A 19,571-nucleotide genomic window follows, 5' to 3' on the forward strand; every position below is an offset into this window, starting at 1 on the left:
ATATATAAAATTTATATTATATACACATAAAATGTGTTACATACATATATAAAAGATGTTATATACATATATTATACCTATATGTTATAGAAATATGTATATCTATGTATTATATAACATATCTGTATGTATGCTATAACACATATATAATCTTATATAAAAATTCTTACTTTTACCAGCTTGTATTTCAATTTATTCTTCCCCAAATTTGTCATTCAAATTTCTCTCACCTTCCTCCTCACTGGATGTGTGTAGCTGGGAAAGCTATAAGTCTGCCTTCATAAATAAAGCTGTCCTGGCTCCCTGGCTCCCAGATGTCTGTAAAGATGAACTGTGGTGGTGATGGACTGGCCCTGCCTGTGCTATCCTGGTTCAGTGCTGTGACTTCTAGGCAAACACAGACTAGCTGCCTGAGTTTGCAGACTGAATAGCTAAAGGAGTAAATTTTAGGCACTGATGTGTAGGTTTAGAATGTGCTCTGACATGCAGTTTGTTATGTTTGGTTATGTGATTACAACTGAGGTTCATGTGTACCTCTGCAGAAAACTCCTTTTTTTGTTGTTTTTTGGTTAAGTTCAGGCCTTCTTAGTGAAATCTTTAATAGAAATCCTGAGAATTACTCCTCCTGTCTGATTACCTTGCTTAGCCTCAGATGACTCATGGAGATCAGAGGTACTAAAATTTTCCAGTAGGTTCCCTGGCTGTTCAGTCTGACTGAGCTAATTGTGCAAAAGACGTTTGGAGTTCTGAAAGGGATGGATAAAACTTCAAAATATTTGTCTAATTCCAAGTAAATATTTTTAAAAGATTTTCTCAGTGACCTTGAGAGAAAAATGAACCTCAGAGAAACCAAAATGCCATCTACACCTCCTGTTCTCTCAAAGGCGGTTGGCCTTCACTGCTCCCTGGAGCCACCCTGAGGGGGAATTACCTGCTTGCACAGCAGGTCTGCCTTGTCTCCTCCACTTCCTGTTTGAACACCGAAGTCTGTGGGTGAAGTTCTGCACCCTTCAGTTTCTTGTTAAAGTTGGTTGTATTTCCAACATCAGATTTTAGTTTGGAAGGTTCATGGGGTCAGGGCCAGGGGAGCAAGCCAGTAAGCAGTGTTCCTCCATGGCCTGTGCTCCAGCTCAGGTGAGAATTGGAATTTTTAGAATTTAAGAGTGAAGATTTGCATTTGGAGCTCCTGATAGGTTTCTCCCACTGGGTCACTTCTTGCCGTTTCCCAGGGGGAATTCTGTTTGTTCTTTCTCCCCTCCTATTTGGACATAATTTCAAAACTTGGTGTCAGTCCCAGGGGGACAAGCACTTTGTAGAAGCTGAGCTCAACCAAAGATACCTCCATGGGGGATTGATTAATTGATGATTGACTTACTAAAACATTGCAGAAAGCCTGCACCATTTGAAAATGGTCTTTACTGGTGTAGCCACTGGGAGTGCTCATGTGTCTATAAATAACCCCTTACCCAGGCTCCTGTAAGCAGTGTTTAGGAAACTCATTGATTCACCAAAATTAATTGAAGAAAGAAATAAGACACGAAAGACTAAAGTAGAAAGCAGAGGAGTTGGGAAGAGAAAGGATGAGTGGGAGTGAGGAACAAAAGAGGGTATCTGGGGTGAATGTGATCAAAATACATTTATATACATGTATGAAAAATGTCTTAATGAAACCTGTCCTTATAAATTAATATATACTCATTAAAAAACTAAAAATAAGAGCTGGGCATGGTTATACATGCCTTCAATCCCAACACTTGGGAGGTAGAGGCAGGTGGATATCTGTGAGAGAGCCTGGTCTACATAGCAGATTCCAGACCAGCTGAAGCTACAGGGAGACCCCATATCCAAAAAACCAAACCAGACCAAAAAACACCTAGAAATAAATAGATGAGTAAATGAATAGTTCTCTACAGGTAGTCTAAATGTTAAGGATATTGTCTTTCATTTTATACTTAAGCTCTTAGGGGAGTTAGGGGTGCTTTAGTGGTTCTGAAAGCAAGTCCCTGGATACACACACAGCCTGAGCATCCACATCCCCTGGGGATATGTTAGAATGCAAATGTTCATGTCTCTTCTTCAAGCACTGAATCAGAGGCTCTTGGGGCCGCCTGTAATCTCTTTCAACAAGCCCTCCAGCTGATTCTGGGGCTCACCATCTAACCCACTCTAACAGCCTGATCTGACCACACTTCCTCATCTTAAGAGGAAGCCAGCAGACCTCCAAAGCTCAAGGTCATGCTAGAGGAAACATATTCTAGAATTTGATCCCAAGACAGAGTCTAAAATGCAGTTCGTAAGAGACTATACTGAGTGAAAATTGAAAACTACTGGGAAAAAGGTAAGATTTCAGCATTAGTTTTGGAGGACCTAATAAAAGGCTTACTTTCAACTACCCACTAAGATATTGTTACCTGAACTCTTCAGGCCCATGGCTCTCATCCCTAAAACAGATGGAAATTCATTTTAGTGTCATGCAGTAAATGATAATTAAGCAAATTTTACAATTTAGGAGGGTTAGAAGGAAAAAAAAAATCTAGCCTACAACTTACTTTCCTACAAGCTCAGTCTTGAATAGTCTTGTCTTACCTGCACCTGGATGGAGTCAAGATGGGACAATGCTCTTGGTGCAGAATATCTGAGCAATCTACTGGGTTGTGCCTTTTCTTAGCTCTGCACTTGTTCCTCCTCCTCAGTCTCTTAGTGGCATCTTATGCAAGGTATCCTTTCCGTATTCTACTAAAATTTTCACTGACTTGACTACTGGCATATGTAAAGATCAGAAAGACTATGTTTAGTCAAACCTTTAGACTTTCTCTTAAGCAACCTTTATGTTTAAAAATGGGCTTCACAAAAATGAGGAGTAGGGTTGATATTCACATTACAAATTGACTTATGAGGTACAGTAGTTTTTTCAAAATTACACAAATTTTATAGGATCCATTATTTGTGTAGAATCAATTGTACAAATATATTTAGTACTTTAAGATTTAACTGGTTATGTTTAATATTGGGCTTAGATGAGGTATAAAATTGAGAACGGAGTACTGACTGTGAAAAGTTACGTTTTCTTTTGGAATTGGGACTTAATATAGATTTTCTTTTTAAGTTGAAGTGGGATAATAAGTAGCAGGGTCAAACACATTGTATTTGGACAAATATATTTTATTACCCAGCTTAAAATGTAGCAAGATCCAGATACAAAGAAGTCAGATGTTTTTAATAACCAACCTTAACAGGAAACTAGATGTTTCCATGTATGGGTCACCAGGTCTTGTCCCTCCCCCACCTTTTATGTTTTACCAAATATCTGTACCCTATTGGTCATTTTTTCATTCTAAGAATGAATATGACATTCAAACACTGAAATTTTCTCTCAGCTTTAGTACAGCTTTAGCATCCTCTTTTTGCTAAAAACATTGCTCTAAAAACTTGTTGTTCAGTACTTGATGCTGATATAGAAAGAACTTAATAATCCTGGATTCTAGAGTAACAGTTTGCTCTCCAGCCCTCTGAGAGTCTCTAAGACCACACAAATGTTCAAAGGGTTGCACCATCCATTTCTAATCAATTGCAGAGTATACCTTTGTAACCAGAATCCCAGAGTTCACTGCTGGCTGTCATTCCAGGATGCCAGTGAGCAGAGATATGAATTCACAAGGAATGAATTTTTAAAACTGTGCCATATTCGAAGAGTAAGCAATGTGAGAAGACAAGCTAGTGGATTCACATTCCCAAATCTGTCATCCATCCCATCTCCATCCGGCCTATTATAAAGAAGTGGGTGGGGACAAAGGCACTCAATCATTCTAGAGGTTAGTGTCACAGATTTGGTCAAGTGATCAGCTACATTTCTGAGACATGTGGTGTCTGTGTTTTCCCCATTATCATCTCTGTATGATTTCTGTGGGCGCAGACACTTCTTGAAACACTGAGTCTAGTTAATATCTGTTGGTATCACGCTTGTACTCCTCCAGGGGCATCTAGCCTGGGATGGATGAACTCAGAACAAACAGCCCATTAACTGTGTGTATGCAGCTAAACTGGTAATAACACATACTTACCAATTCTTTTCTGTAATGTGGAATGCCAGTGTCTCTCTAATACAGAATGTAAAAGTGGGCGTACTCCTTTAACAAAATTTGAACCTCTGCAATACCCATGTGGAGCTGGCAGGCATAAACTGTGACTATAACTGAGCTTACCTTGGTTGAAGGGCTGTCTCATTAAAGTCCCATGAACTGAATTCAGGTGATGAGGGGGTATGAATTTCCCCACAGGGAGACTGATGATGACTTTGACTTTGATTGATGATGAACCTTTTGAGTGGATGGATCCTCAAGGTGACAGAAACTTCTTTATTCCTTGCTGGTACCTGGGTCAATGACAGGGCTTCTGAGAAGGATATTTAGTAACTAAAGAATAGGAAAAATCCATCCCTGGCTTTGGGGTGTCTCAGTGTCTTGAGAGTTCACTGCTGAGCCCATGACCAAGGAGGAGTTTCTAGCATAGCTGAATCTCAGAGGCCAGGCATGAGCAGCTTGGAGTCATGAGGAGGCTGGGGAGAGAGTGATAATGGTACAGTAGCCACTTTGTCTGGCTTGCCCAGCACCTGCCCAGTATGAGTCCTGGAAGACTCATGCTGTCAGTCCTAAACAAACAGATGGGTTATACCTCCTGGCCCTCAGAGCCTAATTCCTATGTTTCCCAGGATGAATTGCAAATAGCGAGTTTAGCTATCAAGAGGAGATTCAGAGTCTGCCTATTAGTGGGGTTGTGACAGAATGAGTCAAGAGAATCCAATACTCTGGAAAGCCCTGTTCTCTACAGTTCGTAAGTCTGGGGCAGGCTGAGACTGAGCAATAATTGCATTTCAGAGAGCTATCAAGAAAGAAGTTTGACTTTATTCTGGTGAATATTAAAGTCTTTCCATAATAATGAGAGACTCAAACACTGTTGATGATTGAAACTGTCTACTCTTAAAAACTTGTAATTGTTGCCTCCATACAAGTGTCCTCCCTAGGAACCCTACCAGCTCTTGTTCTAGTTGGTTTTGTTTGACCCCCAAGTGAATAACAATACGACCCTGGCAACTAGGTTCACCTGAGGTTTATCCCAATTTACAGCCTTTCAGGCATAGAAAAGAGTTCTTTGAATTTGTTATTACAGCAAATTTAACTTCAAGTGAAAAGCCCGATAACAAATTATGTGACATTTGCATACTCAGAACAAATTCTCCAAAATATTTGAATAAATTTTTGGTTATTTCCTATGACTCTTTAACAACCTCATCACAGCAAACTGCCTTCCTAAATTGATTTAGCACATCTGCCTTGGCTGAATGTGACTGATTTTCATGAAAAAAAAAAAGAAAGAATTAGGATAGGTAAATTACTTTCCACTAATAAATGAACTTTCTGTGATGCTGCACAGAGTATGAATATGTAAAACTCGAGCCCCTGTTTTGGGTAACTGCCCTAGGACAAAGTATAGGCATGAGCCCAGCTGTGTCCTTGGCTCCCAAAGGTACAGTTACCTCACAGAATGGGTATAGCAGCTTAAGGCTTTGCAAGAAAATACTTAATGGAACCAGCAAGATGGTTCAGTAGGTAAAGGCTCTTGCCATCAAGCCTGAAGACCTGCGTTCAATCCCTGGAACCTTCATGGTGGACGGAGAGGGTGAACCTCTGCAAGTTGTCCTCACCTCTACATGCATTCCTCCATACATATATACAAACATAAAATGTAAACTTCTAACAATAAAAAAAAATAAGAAGATGGACCAATGCTGTATTACCACAGACCCTACTTGGCTGACTTAAGAATGGTTAGCACAAATGTGGTCTTACAGTAGCATTGCTGTTGCTTTTTTGCATTGTTTTCATTAAACTTGGATATTTTTACCTGAAGCAAGGAAACCACTTTCCTTTTCCCCTCTCCTATCCTCAAAATGAGATTTTAAAAAGAAACCTGAATAATGTGTTCCAAAGGATGCTGGAATCTCATGAAGTTAATGGTAGCCTCAAAGTATAAGGAGAGGAGGTGGTTTGGGCATGGAGAGGGGATGGATGCACTGATGGTGGATATTTAGTGAGCTCAGAATCACCTGGTGTGCTTGCTAGAAACAGATTGCTGGGGCCCTTCACATCCAGAGATCAGGAATTTTGGTGAAAACCCCATCAAATGGGCAGTTGTAGCAAGTTTACTGGTGATGCTCATGGTGGACTAATTGTGCTGGTTGGGAGACCGCAATTGGAGACTCATTGAATCAGATCTACATTATAGGAAGGATGCTTTTATGAAGTGGATATTTGGCTGAGGCTGAGGGTTCCATTTTGGTCAGACCTAGTAGAAGCCAAAAGGGAGGATGGCCAAATAATGGGAAGAGATGAATTGCTATGCGCCCAACACTGCTTACCTCCTGAGGGAGGTTTGGCACCTTGATGAAGGCTCTAGATGCAAGATCTCTATCTGAATTAAAAGTTAGTACATGCTATAGTATTTCTGTCTTGATTCTCCAGTAGGAAAGACTCCAGATTCCTATAAGCATGTTCTATCACATCTTCAGTTTGCCTTGTCTTTCAAGAGATAGGAAACTTCTTTCCTCCCGAATCAAAGAGAACTCTTACAATCAGTAAAAAATTGCTTTCTAATTACCTTTCAACCAGAGGAACAGTGCTATTTACTTCAGGTGGCATCAGCCCTCCAGGTTACCACCAATAAAAGCTTGTTTTAATCAGAAAAATGGTAATCACTTTAGACCAGAAGATACTTGGGGCTCTTCTAAGGATAATCTTAAATTGCATCACATATAACAAGCCAGAGTTGAGGGTAGATGCTAGAAACAGATTTTGCTTAACTTAGTCTCTGTTTGGTGGAAAGGGAAAGTTTAATATTGAGTTTCTTGGCATTACAGAAGGAATGAATACATGGGATGATGGTGGGTTAGTTGAGTATTTGTTAAACACAGACTCTTGAAGTTTAATGAGGTCAGAGTCAAGTGGGGGACTTCCTAAAATCATAGGTTGCTGTAGAGGTAAATGGGTCTGGAGAAACAGATGAGAATTATTTATAATAAGTTTGCTGGTAATGCTTGTGAGGGATTGTATTAGTTATGTTTCTGTTGCTGTGATAAAACACCATGACCAAGAGAATTTATAGGAGGAAGAGTTTATTTGAGCTTATGGTTCCAGATTTGAGCAGGGTTGGGATCTGTCATGACAGGAAGGCATGGTGAGGTGGCTGGAGCAGGAGGAGAAAGTTAAGCATACACATCTTCAAGCAGGCACAGGAAGCAGAGAGCTACTCGAAATCCAGCAAGGGTTAAGAACTCTCTAAGCCTACCTCCAGTGTCATGCTTCCTCCAGCAAGGCCATACCTTCTAAGATCTTCCAAAACAGCGCCACCAACTTGGTACAAAATGTCCAAATACTTGGAGCCTATGGGGCGCATTCTCATTCAAACCACCACAGGGATTGACATCACAGGTCTTTTCTCTCTGTTGTGTGAAGCCATGCTAGAATATTTCTATGTGGTTGGTACTTGATTTCTTTGGAAGTTATTGATCATTATTGTAAGGCATCAGCTAAGGCCTAGCTGATTCTCAGGAAGCCAAGTGGAAGAAGAAAACACTATTGTCTCAGAGGCATGGCTGTTACTCCAAGGTCACCCTTGTCCTTGACAGAGTTGGCTAAGCCTTCAAATTAGAATGAGGACTGCTCTGTGAAAACATCGCCTAACCCCCTATAGGATCTTTGTTTCCAGAAGGGAGAGACCCTTTGCTAAAGATAAGCTCTCTCTCTTTTGTCTCACCTTTTGGTGTTCATTTGCACTGTCAAGGTGAGAAGTAAAGATCTCATCATGGTTCACATTGATTGTCAACTTGGAAGCATCCAGAATCACCTAGGAGACAAAACTCTGGGCATGTATATGAGGGAGCTTATACATTGGGTTAATTGAGGTTCTACCGTGCACACACATGGATACACACACACACACACACACACACACACACACACACACTCACATGTGTGTTGTCCTTGGTTATATTCCTCAGACCTAGAAGCACACGAGAATATAATGATATTCAGATATTTGTAGAATGTTTGATTCCGGTCATTTTTGCATTGCTCTGCTTCTCCTAAAGAGAACAAAGGACTGTCATAAAGCTAAGGATAAACCAATCCCTGTTACTAGAAGCTGGTGATCTGTGAAGAGTGATCTGAAGAATAGCAGGATTATCTGGAGACTGTTTCAGATGTAGCCTCTCTGGCCCCATCTACATTCCTCGATCTAATTCTGGGGCTGGGCAGGGGCAATCTGTGTGTTAGCTAGCTCTTCAGGTAGTTCAGCTGGCTGCACAATTGGGAATCCTTAGCAGGAGCAAATTAGGGCTATCCTCCCTAGGTGGCACTGTAGTGCAGGTCCACTGTACCACTCCTGTCTACCCCCTCCTGGCAGAGCCCTGTGCTAGATGCTGGGATTTCTTGCTGTGTTCAAGAAATGGAAGGAGTCTGGCTTCACCACAGTCCCAGGACAGATTTGGGGAGTCACAGGAAATAAAATTAGAACATAACTGGCCAGAGTCTGAAGGGTAGTGATAATAATAAGCTCAAGGGACCCTGATGGAGGGTAGTAAGTGAAATGGCATTTTGTGATCCACTATTCAGGTGGAACGAGGTCTGTAGCATAGATCCATCAGTCATTTCCTGTTGTGCTTTGATATGCTACTGGCATTTGGATTAGTCCTTGAACTTCCACTTGGAGTGGCTGGGGACCCAAGTGAGGCTTTCCATGTATATAAGGCTTGGTCAGTGTTTCTCCATCAATACGGAAATGGAGACTGGATGAGGATGCTGTGAATTACATCATTCATATTTTTCTGGTAACTTTTTTTGTATGTTCAGTCCACTGCTGTGCTGACAAATGACATGTTCATTAATTCACTCATTCAGTTACTTAATCACCTTTGAGTAAGTGACATTCCACGTGTGATAGAGGGGATTGGAGTGTATAAAAATGGAGGAAGCTGAACTTTTTGTCATTGGAAGCACATGCACATACAGGAGAACCTGTTTAGACTTACAATTTCTTCCTTAAGAGGGTGGTATGGGATTGGGATGAATATTTGGATGCCTGGATTATTGGTGGGGAAACTGTTAGTGGGATTTTCTAGTAGAAAGTAAAAGAGGCCCTAGAATTGAACCTTGGTTCTGATACTGGGCCAGAACAGGGAATGAAAAAGACTGAAGACCTCAGAGAGAGAGTTCTACTACTTTCAGAGAATACCAAGAGTTAAAAGGTCAAATGCAGAAGAAATTGTCATAAGATAAAGACCATGGGTTCAGAAATATGAGAGTGTACAATGAGGAGGTCCTCACTGGCTCAAATGGAGAAGCTTCAGTGAAGAGTTTTCAGCAGAGGCAAGCTTGCAGTGCTTGAATGGGAAAATAATTAGAGATGGTTAGTCTCACCAAAGTGAGACTCCTGAATTGATTTGTGTATTTAACAAAGACCTCCCTTTGGAAGAATGTGTGTTGGCATAGATTCCAGTTAAGACTGAGATACCTTGCATGCGTGTGTGTGTGTGTGTGTGTGTGTGTGTGTGTGTGTGTGTGTGTGCTATATGCATGTGTATGCACATATATGTGAGGGTGTGCTTAGTGGGGTGGAGGCTGAGAATCAATATTGGGTGTCTTCCTCTATCACGCTTTGCCTTAGTTTTTGAGACAGGCTCTCTTACTGAATCTGGGGCTTGCCATTTTGGCTAGGTTGGCTGGACAGCAAGTCCACACCCTGCACTGGAATTACAGGACCCATTGAACCATCACCTCAGCCTGAGAGTCCTCTCTCTTACCTTGCTGTCGCTTTGACCATCCTTATTATTCCCAGGATGGCTCTGTCTAGTATTTTAAATTTGCTGTACAGATGTACCTTTCCATTAAGATGACAAAATAAGTTTTTTCAAGGGCAGCATTGCTCCTTACAGTAGTTTGTCATTTTCTAATTGTGGAAATTCTTGCATATAATGAAGTTTCCATTGCTCTAAACATCTGGCTTCCTTGTGGTTGCTTCTTTGCCCAGAGGTGGATTGGGAATTCCACTGGCAGGGTTTTATAAACTCCACTGCAGTAAATTATGCTAATCAAAATATGAAGACTTTTTGGAGTGACTTCGGAGTGATTTTGGAGTTCGGCAAGCTTTGATAGACTATTATATTTTTAAGTCCACTCCAAGTGAGTGACACCCAAGATCTTCACTTCCTAGGATTGAGTTCTAAGGACCAACCTCAGAACTGACCTATTTCAGATGAGAAGAGGTTCTATAAAATGCTGCACGAGTAAGCGATCTAAACCTCTAATCCCTTTCAGTGTCTCATACTGATTGCCCCAAAGTGTTTGCACTAAGTGAAAGGCAAACTTCCTGAAATATAGCTCTCAAATGATTCGAATTTACATAAGTTTTAGCCAAGGAACAGATGTCTCTTTAATGCTGTACCTTTGAAAAATTTAAAAGCCATATTGTATAAATAAGAATTGCTGTAACTTGGTGTTCCTTACTCCCTTATTCCCAACTTTGTTCTTATCAGGACACTGACAAGGGCTAACTCTAACTTTGTTTTTGCTGGTACACTTACAAGGACAAGGAGAAGAGAGTTTCATTTGTTTGAAACCTTACTTTGAGAATAATGTAGAAGAAATTGTTTCATTGTTTCTTGTTTTCCAAAATCAATTGACAATTTAATCTTTGTGGGCCTTATTTGCTGAGGCTGCATTTGGAAAATAACACTCACCACTCTTTATATGTGTGTAGTAATCAGAAAATGTTTTAAAACTGTAAAAGAGAAATATATTCAAAAGAAAATTAGATTAATTTGTAATATTGCTGTGTATTACTTATTTTAAAAATTTTCAATCTGTGTTTTATAAATTTTGGCAGAATTATGCAACTCTGAGCCTTTTCCACTTATACTGTTCCAGTTGTATTACAAATTGTTTTAAATTTTTTATTTATGTGTATGTGTGTGGGTACTTGCATAGGTCAGAAGACATCAGGTTATAAGTAGGTTGTGAGCTGCCTAATTTAGGAGCTAGGAACCTAACTCTAGTCCTCTGGAAAACAGCAAGAGCCTTAACTACTGAGCCAGTTCTCCAGCGCACTTCATATTCTTTGTGCAGTTTAAAAAGAAAAAACTCTATGGTATTTCAGATAGATTAAACTATGCTATATTTTAATCATTCCTATATTTTTCAACTTGTTACAAATATCTTGAATTCAATTTGCTCTAATTTGATTGTTTCCTCAAGATAATTTCCAAGTATGAATGCCTGGTTCAAGGCTGTCTAGATTTTTGTGACAGGGTCTCCCTGTAGTCCCAACTGGCCTGGACCTCACTATATAGAGTTCAATCTGGCTTCAATCTCACAAAGATTCACCTGCCCGTGTCTCCAGAGTGCTGGGATTAAAGGCCTACACCAACATGCCTGGCTACCTAGGTATTTTTAACTCATAATACATGGTAGGAAACTGTTTTCCCAAACTATATGAAGGTAGATAAAATGTACTCTTCTTATACTTAAACATTTTTACTTAAGCCTTACCCACACACTAGCCTAATCTGGATAATCCTTCACATGTGTGTCTGGAGACTTGCCTCCTACATGGTTCTGTAGCTTGTCAAGTTGATAGTATTAACTATCACTCTCTCCTTCACATTTCAGATCTTTTCTGTGATCTCTTAATTTCCTTCATAGCATGTATCTGACTGAAAACTCTTTTCATTTATTGATGTCTCCCTGGATACCATATTAGCCCCTAGAGGGAGGGGTTCTTGCTCTGTATCTATAGAACTTGGAGCTGCACTTGGTGCATTGCAGATATTTTAAAGAATCATTGAATGAAAATGAATATAACTAGAACTGGAGAGCTGGCTCAGCAGTTAAGAGCACTGGCTGCTCTTGCAGAGGACCCAGGTTCAATTTCCAGCATGCACATGGCGGCTAACAACCACTCCAGTTCCAGGGACTCCAATGCCCTATTTTGACCTCTGGGCATTGCATGGCATAGGTACACTTACATAACATGCAGGCAATACACTCATACATGTAAAATAAAAATAATAAATAATATATTTTTAAAAAACAAAATAAATGTAACTGAAATGTGCTTCTACTTGGGGAAAATTTAAATTTATTTTCCAGTTGAACATATTTCAGAATTGATGCATTTAGCTTATTTCACTTAACATGAATTCCTAGTTCTGTTTTCCTACAAATGATGTTATCTCATTCTTGATAGATGAGTTAAATTTCTCTCTCTCTCTCTCTCTCTCTGTCATTTTCTTTACCCAATTATCTGTTTTGTTGGACATCTGGGTTGATTCCATGTCTTGACCACTGTGACTAGTGCAGCTATAAACAAGCTGAACAAGCATCTCTGTGGTCCGCTTTGGTTTCAGTATGCCCAGTAGTCTTGTTTAAGGACTCGTTTTAGAGCTATCTGAAAATAGATATTGATTCAATATCGTAAGACTCTTATCCGTAAGACTCTTTAACTAATTATATGTTACAGGATTATAGTGTCTTAGAGTCCTAAGTTTTTAGCTATGCAAGTACTTAGCATACCCCTGCTGTGTTAAAGTGTTTTTGGAAAGGTAATGAGATACCTTCAGGTCTATCTGGGTAGATCCAGGGTCAGGAACTGAGGACTAAACTCTTCCAATTGTATCACTCAAGTCTAAGTTGCACCCCATGTGCTTATTCAGTGAATATTCCTGTAGGAGAGATAGATTATGTAAAATGCTTAATAATAAATCTGTATTTCAGAAAGAGAAATATCAATATTAGTCAAAGCTCCTAGTATATTCCAAAATCCATAGAAATAAAACAGCATGCTTCCTGGGACCTTTAAATTTGAAATAACTGTGCACAGTTTAGTCCCCAGAAGTTGCGTTGTAGGCGTAGACCTGAAGGCTAGATCTACAAACAGGAAGGGGAGGAAATAGCACATCCAGAAGAAAGCGGCAGCATGCCACAATTTTCACCCTAGATTTCCAAGTAGCAACTGAAGCACCATCATATGTGGTCCTCATCCTTAGAAATAACAGTTTAAAAATCTGATGTCAGCTGTCCATTTTCTCAGTTCTATGCTGGATTATTGTCTGCCTGAGTTTTAGCTGAAGAAATATTGGTAACTGATTGCTGCTAGATGAAGAAGAGCTGATCTTTCTAAAACAAGGGACTCTAGATAGGCTGACTAGACCTCAGTGGATGGACTTGCACTGGGGAACGGCTGGGGACACTGATGACATAGTAGGCCTTAACAGGGATGGCAGAGTATATGGGCTCCAGTGGGGGGCTATGGGGGAGTACCAGTGGGTATGGGGGTATAAAGATGATTAAGATTGTTTGAGATGTTCTGTATGAAATACACAAAAATTCAATAAAAACAAATTTTAAAAAATCTGATGTCAGAGTTCCTAGAGGTTTCTGCACAATTCTCATGTGAAAATAAATTCTTCAGTTTTTCAGGCAGGTTTCTTGAAACTGTGGTTTGATTCACCTGAATAAATTTATATACAATTTTAAGATTAATTTTAAAATATATAAATTTATAGGCTTTAGTGCTGCAGAGGTAACTCAGTAGTTAAGAGCACTTACTGCTCTTGCAGAGCAGAGTATCGAAGTTCAGTTCTTAGAACAATATCTCTGGCAGAAAAAAAATCCTAAAATTTATATGGAAGCACAAAAGACTGTGAATAACCAAAGCAATCCTAAGCACTAATAACAATACTCCATCTAAAATTATACCACAGAGCCATAGTGACAAAACCAGCATGGTACTGGCAAAAACACAGACCTGCATACCAAAGAAATAGAAAAGACCCCAGAAGAAACCCACACAGCTGCAGTCACCTGATTTTCAACAAATGTATTCAACTATACATTGGGTAGAAGACTACCCTGTCTACATACAGATTTTTATAGAACAAGATACACTTTATGTTTTGACTGTTCTTAGATGCTGGCCTTTCTTCTAGGACTAAAACCACACAAACATAGTTGTGTATTTATAAGAAGATGAAGAAAAGCAGGTATGTCCAAAGAATAGGATGCTGATATAAAGTGCTGTATATAGTTTATTCTTACTTGAAAAGAACTACCATGCCCGATGTGGTGGCACACACCTTTAATCCTAGCACTTGGAAGGCAGAGGCAGGGGGATCTCTGTGAGTTCAAGGCCAGCCTGATCTACATAGTGAGTTCTAGGCCAGCTGAGGCTACAGGGAGACATTGTCTCCCCAAAAGACCAAACAAAACAAAACAAAACAAAAAAACACAAAAACAAAAACAAAAACCTACCATAGGACTAGTAAAATCTATCTACTTTATTTTTCTTCTAGAGGCATCAATAATATTGACTCCTTTACTTTTATATAGAACACATGGGCTACAACATTCAAATTTGAAATGCTGGCTTTTCTAAAAGTCATAGCATTTTCCCACTGACTCAATAATACTATGCCCAAGTGACTGACTGCACATGTGGCTCATAGAGGCCTAGGCTTCTAGTACTGGGAAGTGATAAAAGTTATCTTGTGGAAAACAGTTTTGTTTTTAATGAGAGATAGAAGTAGATTCTTAGAGACTGGCAACTGTTGCAGTGAATTTGTGTGTGTGTGTGTGTGTGTGTGTGTGTGTGTATGTGTGTGTTTCTGTGTGTGTCTGTGTACATGTGTTTGTGTGTGTGTATTCAGGTGTATGGCGGTCAGATATCAAACTCAGTGTCTTCCTTAGGACACCATCCATCTCGTTTTCTTGTTTTGTTTTTGTTTTGAGAAAGGGTAGCCCCAGCTGGGCTGAAAGTCATAATGTAGGCCAGCCTCCGATGGTTGATCTCACAGCCATCTGCCTGCCTCTGCCTCCAGACGAAGGGATTAAAGGTGTGTGCCAGTGCATCTGGCCCACCATGTTTTTTGATGCAGGATCTCACATTGGCCTGGAACTCAACAATTCTTCTGGATTGGCTGGCCAGCAAGCCCAGAAATCTATCTGCCTGTCTCCATCTTCCAGTGCTGATATTATAAATACAGGTCACCATACCTGGCTTCTTTTTAAATGTGGGTTCTGAGTATCAAACTCAGTTATGAGGATTGAACACTGGTCCCCATGCATGTACTTTACCCACAGAGGAATCTCCATAACCCACAATGATTTTTTTTTGGTGACTAGTGGCCTCACCTTTTATATGATAAGTTGAAATAAGCTAACAACATTGTTTTTAATTGTTCACATGAACTTTCCTTTACTGGCTATGAATCTATAGTGAGTTTTGAATCCATCTTGTTCTGTTTCTGCAGGAATACATGGACTCTAATAAATGCATTGAGCACCTTCTCACTCAACTCAGGGAACAACACAGAAGCCTCTGGCGGTGAGTTCAGTTCAAGTACTTCTCTTGTTAATACAGGTAGCAGCCTCTATAGTTTGATTTTTTTTTTGTAGCATTTTTACACAGTGGTGAGTTTTAAACCCAGTACTGTGGGCATGCTAGGCAAGCATTCTATCCTATGAGCTGAAGCCCTTTTAACTGGTCTTGATCATGAAGCAAGGAATCAGACAAAAGTTATCTTCTTCCATTTGGTGCTAGAATTGTCTGTGTGTGCAAGAACACCAGGGGCTGTGTAGAGCCCAGCCTCTCAAACTGTGGGCCATAACCCAAGGAAGGGTCATGGAACTGAATGGGGGCGGGGCGGCAATCCAAGAAAACTGGCAACAGTAAAAGGCTTCTGCACAGTGACAAAAACGTTGACTCAAAATCCAACCTATAATGAATCTCAGGTATTTCTGGCAGCATGCACCTTAGTTGCAGCTTGGGTTCTGAACACACAACGTGCATACTTTGTACTACACATGCCTTCAAGCCATGCAACACCACTGAACACTGCCTGAAACACTTGGATCAGATTCCAGAATGTTGCGTGTTAGGATTTTCAGTGTTTATATTGTATATAATGTTTCCTGTTCTTATAGAAACATGATGGTTTAATTACAGAGAACAAATATTTTTATTATTTTCCTACTATCATTCCACAGCATGTAAGCATTAATATGTCTTCGGACTATACTGTGTTTGAATATTTAATTTTTAATTGAATTTTGGCAAATTTCCTATAATATATTTTTATCATATTCAAATCCCCTCCCCTATCTGCACCCCCTTGTCATTTTGCCTGATTTCATGTACTCAATTATATAATAGTTCATCAGTTAGGTTTGGGCTTTCTTACCCACTTCCCCATGTCTATGCTGGGATTTTATCTGATGAGCTTATATGGGTCTTGTGCATGCTGTCACCATTGCTGAGTTCGTATGAGTAACTGCCCAGCTGTCTGGAAAACTCTGTTTCTTTGTTGTCATTCACCACTCCGGTTCTTAACAATTTTTCTGCCCCGTCTTCCACAATGATCCCCAAACCTTGGGAAGCAAAGTTTGATATAGGTATCCTATTCACCTTTAGAGAACTCCATGTTTACGTCCTTGTTCTGGCTTTAATTGGGTTGTTTTTCTGATGCTTAGTTTTTTGAGTTTTTTTGTATTTTCTAGATACTTGCCCTCTGTCAGGAGTATAGCTGATAAAGATTTCTTACCACACTGTAGGTTACCTCTCCATTCAAATGATGGTGTCCTTTGCTGTGCAGAATCATTTTAGTTTCATGAGGTCCATTTGTCTTATTCTTAATGCCTCCACTATAGGAACCCTTTTCAGAAAGTCCTTTCCTGTGTCTATAAGTTCCAATGTATTCCCTACTTTCTCCTCTATTAGACTGTATTAGGACTTAAGTTGAGGTCTTTGATCCTTTTACAGTTGAGTTTTGTGCATGGTGAGAGACAGGGATCTAGTTTCATACTTCTACATACAGTTATCCAGGTTGATGAGCACCATTTGCTGACCGTGATGTCTTTTCTCCAGTGTGCATTTGTGGGTTCTTTATCAAAAATCAGATGAGTGTCAATGTATGGATTCAAATTGGGTTCCTCAACCAATGTGCTTGTTTTATGTCAGTACCATGCTGCTTTTTAAAAAATATTTTTATTTATTATTTTATGTGTATGAGTGCATTGCCTGCATGTATGTGAGTGTACCAGTGTCATGCAATGCTGCGGAGGTCAGAAGAGGGCTTCGGATTCCCCTGGAACTGGAGTTACGGACGGTTCGTAGCCGCCATGTGGGTGCTGGGAATTGAACCCAGGTCCTCTGCATGAGCAGTCAGTGCTCTTAATCGCTGAGCCATCTCTCCAGCCCCCCATGCTGCTTTTGTTACAATAGATCTGTAGCATAATTTGAGAACAGGAATGGTAAGACTTCCGATAGTTCTTTTATTGTTCAGGATTATTTTGGCTATCCTTTTTTTAAAATTTTTTTCTATGTTTCTAGATGAAATTTCAGATTATTTTTTCAATTTTTGTGAAGAACTGTGTTGGAATTTTAATGTGTATTTCATTGAATTTGTAGATGGCTTTTGGTAGAATGGCCATTTTTACACTATTTTCACAATATTAACAAGTATGGGAGGTCTTTCTATCTTCTCATACCTTCTACAATATCTTTCTTCGATATCTTAAATTTTTTATTCTATAGGTCTTTCACATCTATGGTTAGATTTATTCCAAAATATTTTATGGTTTTTGATGCTATTGTCCTTGGGATGGGTTTCAGAACATTTATTGTTGGTGTATAGGAAGGCTACTGATTTGGGAGTGTTAATTTTATATCCTGCCCTTTGCTAAATGTGTTTATCCATTTTAGAGGTTTTCTGGTGTTGATTTTAGGGTCTTTTATGTATAAACTCTCATAACCTACAACTAATGATACTTGAACTCCTTCCTTTGCAGTTTTATCTTCTTCATTTGTCTTTTTCTCTAGCTAAGACTTCAATTACTTTATTGAATAGGAATAGAGAGAGTGGATATCCTTGTCTTGCCTTTTCTTTTTAATGGGAAAGCTTTGAGTTTTTTCCATTTATTATTTTTCTGTGCACTTGTATATTGTCTTTATTATGTGGGATATGACCTCTGTGTCACTAGATCCTCCATGACTTTTATCATGAAAGGCTGGTGAATTTTGTCAAAGGCCTTTTCTACATCTAATGAGATGATCATGTAATTTATGTTCTTGATTCTGTTTATGTGGTGGATTTAATTTTATCTGTGTTTAACCATTGCTGAATCTCTAGAATGAGGCCACCTTGATTATGGTGGATAATCTTTATGATGTGTTCTTATATTTGGTTTGAAAATTTTTGCATACATGTTCACCAGAGAGATGGGCCTATAATTTTCTTTTTTTAATTGGGTCTTTGTCTGGTTTTGATATTAGAGTAATACTGACTTCATAGAAAGAATTTTGGAGTATTCCTTCCTTTTCTGTTTTATGGAATAATTTGAGGAGTATTCATATTAGGTCTTTGAAGTTTTCGTAGAATTCTGTGCCATATCCATCTGGTCCTGGGCACTTTTTATTTGGAGATTTTTAAAATCACTGCGTCTATCTCATTGATTGTTATGGGCCTATTTAGATTATTTATGTCATTTGATTTAACTTTTATAGGCCATTTATATCTAGATATTTATCTAGTTCTGTTAGATTTTCTAGTTAAGTGAAATATACATTTTTTTTAAAAGTATGTCCTTATGATTTTCTGAATTTCCTTAGAGTCTGTTGTGATGCTTCCCTTTTCATCTCTCAGATTATCAATTTGGGTCCACTCTCTCTTTCTTTTGGTTAATTTTGCTAAAAGTCTATCTTGTTAATCTTTCAAAGAACCAATCTTTGTTTCATTGAGTCTTTGTATTGTTTTCTTTGATTCTAGTTCATTAGTTTCAGCTTTGATTTTATCTTATCTCTTCTGGTATACTCTTTTTGGGAATTGTTTTTCCTTGGTTTACTAAGGCCTTCAGGTGGATCATTAATTTATTTATATGAGATGTTTTGAATTTTCTGGTCTAAGCACTTGATGACATAAACTATTGTCTTTAGATCTGCATTCATTGTATCCTATAGATCTTGGTATGTTGTGTTTCCATTTACTTCTAGGACTTTAAAAGTTTTGTCTTTCTGTCTTGATTCTTCTCTTAATCCAATTATCAGTCAGTAGTGTGCTTTTTAATTTTTATAAATTCATGTATTCATGTACTAGTCTCCATTTTTATTGTTATTGATATCTAGCTTTATTCCTGTCTACTCATAATACAGGATGATATTTCAATTTTCCTAAATCTGTAGAGAGTTTCTTTATTTCCTAATATGTGGTTACTTTTTTAGAAAGTTTCATGGGCTGCCGAGAAGAAAGTGTGTTTTTTGCTATTTGGATAGAATGTTTTGGAGATGTCTGTTAGGTCCATTTGATGTATGATTTCATTTAACTTGAGGATTTCTGTGTTTAGATTTTGTGTGGTTGGCCTGCCTTTTGGTTATAATAGGATACTGAAGTCACCCACCAACATTCTTTTGGAGTCAGTTTGTGATTTTTAGATTTAATAGAGTTTCTTTTATGAAATTGGCTGCCCTTCTTG

General features: G+C 38.9%; 1 protein-coding gene across 7 annotated transcripts in view; it reads left to right on the plus strand.

Annotated features, from left to right (window-relative positions):
• Nckap5 (NCK associated protein 5) overlaps positions 1-19,571 on the plus strand; it is a 1,008,915-nt gene that overhangs the window by 307,303 nt on the left and 682,041 nt on the right. For all 7 annotated transcript variants that reach the window (XM_029563242.1, XM_029563241.1, XM_017797976.2 and 4 more), the window contains exon 3: positions 15,356-15,429. In XM_029563242.1, coding sequence (XP_029419102.1) covers positions 15,356-15,429 — 74 coding nt within the window. The remainder of the gene's footprint in view (positions 1-15,355; positions 15,430-19,571) is intronic.

This window comes from Nannospalax galili, unplaced genomic scaffold (assembly GCF_000622305.1).
Source record: "Nannospalax galili isolate Female #2095 unplaced genomic scaffold, S.galili_v1.0 scaffold995, whole genome shotgun sequence".
In the NCBI taxonomy this organism is placed as follows: Eukaryota; Metazoa; Chordata; class Mammalia; order Rodentia; family Spalacidae; genus Nannospalax; species Nannospalax galili.